Source organism: Arachis ipaensis, chromosome B03 (assembly GCF_000816755.2).
Source record: "Arachis ipaensis cultivar K30076 chromosome B03, Araip1.1, whole genome shotgun sequence".
In the NCBI taxonomy this organism is placed as follows: Eukaryota; Viridiplantae; Streptophyta; class Magnoliopsida; order Fabales; family Fabaceae; genus Arachis; species Arachis ipaensis.
In genome coordinates, this window is record NC_029787.2 from 34,822,030 (window position 1) to 34,831,249 (window position 9,220).

At 31.3% G+C, this 9,220-nt stretch overlaps 1 protein-coding gene across 1 annotated transcript; it reads right to left on the reverse strand.

Moving 5' to 3' along the window:
* Positions 5,565–6,728, reverse strand: LOC107632931. The gene is made up of 3 exons (XM_016336575.1): positions 6,294–6,728; positions 6,000–6,122; positions 5,565–5,906 (listed from the first exon to the last, which is right to left on the reverse strand). The coding sequence occupies exons 1-3, from the start codon at positions 6,726–6,728 to the stop codon at positions 5,565–5,567; spliced, it is 900 nt and encodes a 299-aa protein (XP_016192061.1).

Below are 9,220 nucleotides of genomic sequence, written 5' to 3' on the forward strand. Positions count from 1 at the left end.
CTTAAATTATTATCTCTTTATGATTTAGTATGAATAAAATAACTTGTCAAAAAATAATTAATGCAACACATAACTATTAACTTTGTTATGAATTTAAGAATATGTTATTATAGTTATAGAATAAAATAGACAGAATAATAAATTTGGAAAACAAATATGATGTGTGTTTAGATTAAAGTTTATAAATGCGAGTTTGTATTAAATTGATTTTACAAATTTGATTTTAATAAAAAGTGAATTAGTGCTAACGTGATTTATATTTAATAATTTTGTATTAAAATTTATTTGAAAAAGTATAGGTAGACAATAAAAATACTAAACAATGTGAACAATGGATATATCATATGTTCAGTTTACTAGGTGTGCGGATGGTTATTCTAATATTAAAATTTAGGTAGGTAATTTGAGGATGTAGTGTATTTTTACTTTATTGAGCCAATTTTAGAGTTTATTGTTCACATTGTTTACAAAAATTATTGTTTATTTAGCAAAATCCAATGGATTATAATAAAATGAAGAGGTAAATATCAAATAGGTGTCCAAAAGAATTTGGTGTTTGACAAAATAGTACCTGACTTGTTATTGACAAAATAGTCTTGAAAAGATTTTAAAATTTAACAAAATCATCCAGATGTAAAAGGATGACATCACCAATTCACCATAGATAAAAAACGTTGATGTGAAAAAAAATATTGAAAAAATATTTGTTTGTAAAGTATAACTATAAAAAAAATTTAAGAATTCTGATAATTATTCTTGATGTTCTCTTATTACAAATGAGATTAAATAATAAAATTGATAAAAAAATAATTTTTTTAATTAAGTTTTTAATCTAACAATTGAAAACAAAAGTTATAATTTGTTGCTTTTGATGAATGAGAGTTAAAACTCAATCATATTTACGTTAAGAGAAAATAAAATAGCCAAATAAAAAAAAGTTGACAATAAAAAAGATTGGACGTGCTTTTTGGAGATGGAAGGAGAGGAGAATGGGGGTGAAAACTGGAAAGAGGGAGCAAGGAATCGTAGAAAATGATGGAACGAAGTGTCTCGCTAAAAAAGCCAAAAAATTAATTCATGTGGCTCATAAAAGAAAATCAGTGTCCATAACACAACACGAGCTCAAGAATCCAGATTTTCTTGGCTTATATGTTGTTCTCTCTGCTTTCCTGGATTCTCGAGCAAATAAAAAAAAAGCTACACTTCAATTGGAGACAGCAAGATCCAACACAATCACCCTAACAATTTGGATTTTGGAATTACTAACCACCCAGAGCATGGGCTGGAGCTGAAGTCACTCCTATTTCTTTTTCCAAACATGTTAAGATAAATACTAAAATTAATTAATATAGAATATATATTAAAATATAAAATTTATATTAAAAATAAATTAAATTATATATATAATAATTAATTTAGTAGTTAATTTTTAATATAAATATAGTATTTTTATTTTTTTAATCAATAATATTCAATTCGAGTTTTACTTATTAAAAGTTTATAGTAAAAAATGTGTTGAAAGGAACATGTTTCTTGTAAAATCTCAAGTATTTGAATATAAATGTCTCAAATAATTGGATGTTTAAATTGGTTGAATAATTTCTTTTTTTTTTACAGAACTTTAAAGTGAATAATAATTTGTTTCGGAAAAAGTAGGAAGTGAGTTCTTTAAAAACTTATTTATTATTAGAGTGAATAAATAAATCAACAATTTTGGGATTTTACTTTTGTTACCATTTTACAAAAAAAAATAATTAATCTAATTAATATATTACTCTTTTAAATCTGAACCATTAATTAAAATATCATAATAAAAGTTTAAAATTTATTTAATTAATAAAAAGTATATTGATATAAAATATAATAAATAATTAAAATTTATTTAATTTACAATGAGGATAATATTTTTTAGAGTAATTACCTAAATAAGTTCTTAAGAATTTTAAAAGCAGTCATTTTAGTCCCCAATAAAAATTAATACATAAAAACATCTTTAAGGTTTTACTCCGGTAGACAAATCAGTTTCTAGTCTATTTTTCGGCAGAGTAATTACCCAAATCAGTTCCCAAGGATTTTAAAAGCGGACATTTTAGTCGATTTTTTTATTTTTATAAATTAAATAAATGTAATAATTACCGAAATAAATAATTTAAAAAATATTTACCGAAATAAATACTCTTCTCATATCTCGTTTTCAGTGTAAACGAGATATATGTATATATAAATAATTAAATATAATTTTTAAAAATAATAAAAAATATTAATAATTTAAATTGGACTAAACTCTTACAAATAGAATGTTTCAAATAATAAAAAAGATTGACGATTTTAAATAATACGGAAGATAAACAGTGCATTTTAAATAATTGAGAAGATGGACTATCTATTTAAAATAACTAAATAAACACACTAACACGTTTACTTTTTCTAACACTTGAATAAGTGAAAGCATATATAAGTGTATCATTAAACTGTCTACTATTAATACGATTATCTTTTTTCTAACTACCCATTATTAATACTATTGTTTAATCCATTCAATTAAAACTTTAAAATTCTAATGATAATAATTAATAAATTAAACATACATTCCTATGTTTATAAAAACTTTTTTTATATTTTTATCTCTTTTTCAATAATATTTTTTGTACAAAAATAATTCAAAATAATTAAAATTAATATTTGCATTATTGTTTGTGTCCTTTTTTTATATATTATTATAATATAAAAATATTTTGTTTAATCTTTTCTTATTTTAAAAACAATTTGAAAGTAGTTGAGCAGAATTAACGGTAGAATAGAAGTGGGGGATACGAAAATGGAGGACGCGGTTGAGAATAGAATGCAACTTCCAAGGATGAATAAAGGGTTAATGTATTATTTTAAATGAATAGTTCATCTTTTTTATTATTTAAAATATACTGTCTGTCTTTTTTACTGTTTAAAATTGTCCATGTTTCCAATTATTTGAAATGTTCCATTTTTAAGAATTTGGTCCAATTTAAATTATTAATATTTTTTATTATTTTCAAATCAATTAAATCCCTATACTTTTTTTCCTTTTAATTAGTTTCCTACACCAAATTTTTTTTAATTGGGTCCATATACTTTTTTTTCTTTTAATTGAGTCCTACACCAATTTTTTTTTTAATTGGGTCCCTATACAATTAAACCAATTACTAGCAAGAAGGACCTAATTGAAAAAAAATTGGTGCAGGGACCCAATTAAAAAGAAAAAAAGTATAGGGACCTAATTGAAAATTTTGCGAAATTATAGGGATCAATAGAGTAATTAAACCAAAATTATATATATTGTCACTCAATAATAATAATAATAATAATAATAATAATAATAATAATAATAATAATAATAATGTTCAATAAAGTTAATAGAGATTATTCTCCAAGAAACTCAAAATTAAATCCATTTGATATTTTGGGCAATTTACATAAATAAATCAAATTGATTTCTAATTTACGCAATTGCAACTTTCTGAAACAGGTTACATCTTTCTGCTTTTTTTAATCTATGTAAATCGCTACAGGGTGTAAATGTTTATAATATGCACGTAATCCACTACAGGGTATAGCAGATTACCTTGAAATGTATACAAAGCAGAAACCACTACAGGATATCGCGATTTCTGAAGGATCTAGATCATGCATAAACTGCTATAGGGTCTAACAGTTTATGTGAAAACAGTGGCTACCCTAATCCACTAGAAGGTGTCACGGTTTATGTGGAGCTTGGCTATAAAACCACAATAGCCAGCAATAAATTCTTCATTTGGTAGAAAGGAAAAACTTTTGTTTTGAGAGAGAAAGTTGTGGTTTGAGAGAGGGAGAGAGGAGGAGGCTGCGAGAGAGTTTGAAAAATTTGGAGAGGTCATATTCGAGTGGGACCATGGCGGACAAAAATCGGTTGTATCGACTTAACGGCGTTGCTCACGTTGCCGAAGGCATCAATGAAAAGGTTAGTTTATTTTCTTTTAAGTATTAGAATTTAGAATATAAAATCTAGTATTTAGGGTATATGAATTAGAATATGGAATTTAAGATTTATAGTTTAGTATTTATAATTTAAGATTTAAAATTTGAAATTTAAGATTTAAAATTCAAAATTTAGACTAAAAAAATAAAAAATTGCAGATTTCTCACTGATTTCAAGCACTTTATAGAGGATGATTGACCAGTTTGGGAGTGGTTTTAAGAGTTATTCGGCGAGCTGCCGCCGCTGACTAAGGTCAAGTAGATGACAGTTCATTTTACATGGTTCCATGAGAGGGTTCAAGTGCTACTAGCTGATACGAGTGATGATACTATTCGCATATATGCACATGCATACATCATGATGCTGCTATCTACCCAGTTGTTTGGTGACAAGAGTGCGAATCGGGTTCACCTTCGGTGGTTGCCATTTGTAGTGAAGCTTGATGAGATGGACTGTTATAGCTCCGGTTCAGCTGCATTGGCATGGTTGTATAGATGCTTGTGTCAGGTGACCAACAAAAATGTCACCAAGTTGGCTAGTCCTCTTCAGCTACTACAGTCATGGATCTTCTGGTGGTTCCCCACGTTGAGGCCGCATGGGTTTGACGATTTTACTTTTTCATTAGCGTTCAGGTATCGTTTAATGCACAGAGCGTATCATCTATTTGTGTCAAGTTATTAACCTTTTAGATCCCATATTAAATTTTGATTTTACATTATTATCCATTAGGTGGACGACTTATTTACCAACATCTGATGCCAAGGAGCAATGACTTATTTAGCTTCGCCTTACATTAGACCGATTGAGTGGTTGAGATGTAAGTTATTTGTGTGTGGTTGGATGTTTCATTATTAGATCACCGGCCTCTCTATATATAGTGTTCTAACCATAGATTCTGTTGTCCTTTTCAGTTTGTGTGGGAGACTTATGCTGCGCTTGACGTACTTGTCGTGGTTCATCCAGAGATACTTATTGAGGAGCACTGTAGGTTATGGTGGGTGGTTACCAGCTTGATGTATTTTGCTATGATTGAGTGGCATCAAGTTAATAGGGTGGTCCCACATCTCGGTGATGTACAACATGTACCTGAGCCAGCCCTGAATATAGACGGGCTTCATGCGAAGAATGGTAGGGGTGGAGATAGGTGGTTCCCCTCTTATTTTCAAACATGGCATCTGCATTGGATCAACAGAGTTGATTCCGTCCTGAGTATCCAAAGAGTTGCTGACCCAGGTCCATCTGCAGAGTACTTAGACTTGTGGCACCGAGTGGTGCACAGGATTCTGTCACCGGATGCCGTATTCAATGATCCTAAGCCAGTCGAAATTCTGGTCGATGCCTTTCACAGAGGATTCTCGCAGGCGCCTGCTAGGATGCAAGTGCTGGACGTGCCTAATAACAGGCATGTGGAGTGGCGACGACGCATTGGTACACAGGCTACTGATCGGGAGTGGCGCTGAAACTGAGGGAGAAATTAGCTGCAACATGATGAATGCAGAATGCTCGATATGCATGAGAAGGTACCCAACCACTATTAGGTGCCTTCAATGCAGTCTTGATGCCATTTTGCCTGTCAGAGATCACCAGAATACCCTCTTATGGAGTCACATATTGTCGCAAGTTGGTAAGAAAAAAAAGACCAGGACTCTGCATTCTTCCCTTCCACAAGTGCAAACGCAATGGGCAAGATATTCGAGTTTTCATCTTGCGCGCTAGCCAGAAGCAAAGTACGTCCAGACTTGCCATACAAGTGAGTACCATCAATGTTGACCAATAGCTTGCAATGTTGAAATGCTTCAACACTAGGAGGAAATGTCCAGAAAATACTACGAAAATATACGGTAGATGGATCAACCTGATCAACAACTCTAACCGGAGAAGCCTCCAACAATGTAATGGTTCTTTCCATGGTGGACTGCACACCAAGTATCCAACGGGGCAACTCGCTATAAGACTCTTCCCAATCTCCACAGATATATGTTATTGCCTTCTGCTTTGCCAGTCAAACCTTCCTGTAAGTAGGTCTGAATCCATAGATTTCTTTTGTAGCTTGCCATAACACCTTTATCGTAACTGCAGCATCGGCTCTAACCAATGGAAAGATCCTTGCACAAATGACATGATAATCAAGCTGTCAATGATCAGTTGAAATCGATGTAGCCAACCAAGTGTGAGGTCCGTTGTACCTTCTAACCTCCTAGGTACCCTTTCGTTGTCGAAGTGTGACGCGAATCAACCATGTGCAACCTTTACCAAAATTCTTGCATCTCCCATGATACTTAAAATGATCTGACTCTACTACCCTGTACTCAACTTCACAATGGATGCTATAATCCTTTACACTCAACACAGCTTCCTCTTTACTCTGGAAAGATTGGCCAATCTGAAATTCCGTAGGAGCGGTTCCATCATGCAATCCTTGACCCCCAAAGGTAGGATCTACGTCCAGCTGTTGGTTGATGGCTTCCAAGTTCAAGGTTGAGAAATATGGAGGATGTTGCTGTGTGCCGAAATTTGATAGGCTATGCTGTATAGGTGAATTGCTCAGAGTATCCTCATCAATGTCTCCAAGTATGTCAACAAGCTCTTTGTCCAAATCATCCTCTCGCATCGCATTTTCAACTTGATCTGGTTCACCCTCGCCTGCAAAATCAGGAATCAAACGAGGTGCACTAGGCATCCCAAGTGCAACAGATGGAGGTTCAACAAACGGAATCGCAGGTACAACCACAGGCATCGAGGTAGAAGCACCTCCCAACGAAGTCGACTGAGAATTCGGAGCTGATGCCGCAGAACTGTCGATGCCATCTTCCAACTTGGCATACAACTCGTGTATTCTCACTTCTGAAAAACTTCACCGACAGTGAAACAAAACCCGCATATCTTCATCGGACCCTATTACAAATGTATCATACTTCACACCAATTGACACAACACTAATAGGAATCCTGTAAAACAACTTTTTCACCCACTTGATCCTACACACCCCAAACTTTTGCAATATATTGATTTTTATCTCTGACAAAGTATTCGATGACCGGATAAAAGCATTCAGTGGTTCTCTATCAGTAAACTTAACACCGTGTCTTTTACTTTTTTGACTTTTTCCAGAGCAATGCACTAGAGTTAGGAAACTCTCCTCACTATCCATTATGAAAATGACACTCTGCTTCTTTACAATTGCCTTCCGCTGGTATGTATAGAGAATCCACGTATACATAATCTGCTATAGGGTGCAGCGGATTACGCTACACCTTATTTCTACATAAACCGCTAGACCCTATGGCGGTTTATGCATGCCCCAGATCCTTCAGAAATCGCGATATCTTGTAGCGGTTTTTTCTTTGCACACATTTCAATGTAATCCGCTACATCATGTGGCGGATTACGTGCATATTGTAAAAGATTAAAAAAAAGTACAAAGATGTAACATGTTTTAGAAAGTTGTAATTGCATAAATTTGAAACTAATTTTATTTATTTATGTAACTTGTCCTGATATTTTTATATTTAATATAACTTAGCTTGGTGTGATAGCTAGGAATGAAGTGTAATCAAAGTTATTCTTCTATTTTTACTTGAATCTCAACTTGATCACTAAATTATCAATTAACTCAAAAAGCTAACTGAATTTCTACTTCATAATTAGACTAACTTAACATACACATCCATGTGGCACATACATATTTTTTTTTTTTATTTATAACATGTGCAAAAACCATGTTAACAAAAAACAAGTGTGTCAAATTTGCATTCTCCGTCAGTGAGTTACGTCGAAAAATGGATGGTGGACTGTTATGTATAATAGAGAAAAACGTTGGAGATTGATCTGTATATTAATTTTTCTTAGAGACTAAAATGTCTGTCTTTTAAATTTTTTGGAACTGATTTTGGTAATTACTCTACTGAAAAATAGACTGAAAACTGATTTATCTGCTGGAGTAAAATCTTAAAGATGTTAATGTGTATTAACTTTTTAGAAGATTAAAATATCTATTTTTAAAATTTTTGGAGACTAATTTAAAAAATTACACTATTTTTTATTTAATAAAAGGCCTTTAAGGAGTTTTAAATTTCTTATTACTACTTATATATTTTAGTATTAATCTTCTTGCAATAATTAAGGGAATGGGAAAGCTCCTATATGCCAAAAAAAGGACTAGTGGGAGACAAAACGCCGTTACGTTTAGATTAATCCGCCACAAAAAAGGGTCTGGTGGGAGACAAAAAGCCGTTACCCTGAGATTAATTGTGTAAAAGTAATTAAGTGAGAAAGAACTTAACCAATCCACCAATAAAATTCCGATCCCATTTTCAATAGAAGAAAAGTGAATTTCTATGCCGTAGAAATATACAAAGGATTAAGCAACACAGGCATGCTCCGTCTCATATCGCTTGTAGTTATCCAAGATGCTTAGACTGATATCAAATTAGGTTTAATTATTCTTGGTGGTCACTATAGTTTAGCAAAATTTTTAATTAGGTCTTTGTATTTTTTTTAATGGTGTCTTTGTATCAAATTTTTTAATTAGATTCTTATATTTTTTTATTTGGGTCTCTACATCAATTTTTTTTAATTGGGTCTCTATAAAATTAAGTCAATTACTGACAAGAAGGACCTAATTAAAAAAAAATTAATACAGGAATTCAATTAAAAAAAAGTATAGGAACCTAATTAAAAATTTCACAAAACTATAGAGATCAATAGAATAATTAAACCATCAAATTAAATCGTAGTACAGTTCTCCTATGAACCAATTAGGGGTGAAATGAATTCTAACCAACTAATCAAAAAATAGGTCTGTTATAAAAAAAATAATTTTTTATTATTCTATTTCTTTTTCAATTTTTTAAATTAAAAATAAAAAAATGACTTAATTAGTTTATATTATAATTAGTTCTCTACATTTTTTTTCATAGTAGTAATGTAAAAATTTACTATCAATATCAATATAGTTAAAAATGAGCAATACAAGGTTAATCTCAAAGGACAAACAACAAAAAGGGGAAAAAGAGAAAGACGTGTAAGAACAAATAAAGTTGAAATTTATCTTTTGGTGAAATAAAAAGCACTAAAAATGACTAAATTAAATATAATTTTTAGTTTTGAGGATGAATTTATTACCTATATAGTATATAAGTTCTTAAAGAAAAAAGATTGCAAATACATAAAAACGTAACTTTTAATCCGTTACACCTGTATTGTGAATTCAGATGTAAAAGATGTAAA

Bases quoted from the DNA above. Each gene is read 5' to 3' on its own strand.
- LOC107632931 (XM_016336575.1), bottom strand. From the start codon at position 6,728: ATGCCTGTGGTTGTACCTGCGATTCCGTTTGTTGAACCTCCATCTGTT. The intron at 6,123-6,293 runs GTAGTAGAGTCA...GATCATTGACAG, and splicing joins ATTGTGAAGTTGAGTACAGG to CTTGATTATCATGTCATTTG. The intron at 5,907-5,999 runs GTTTGACTGGCA...CTTGGTGTGCAG, and splicing joins TCAGACCTACTTACAGGAAG to TCCACCATGGAAAGAACCAT.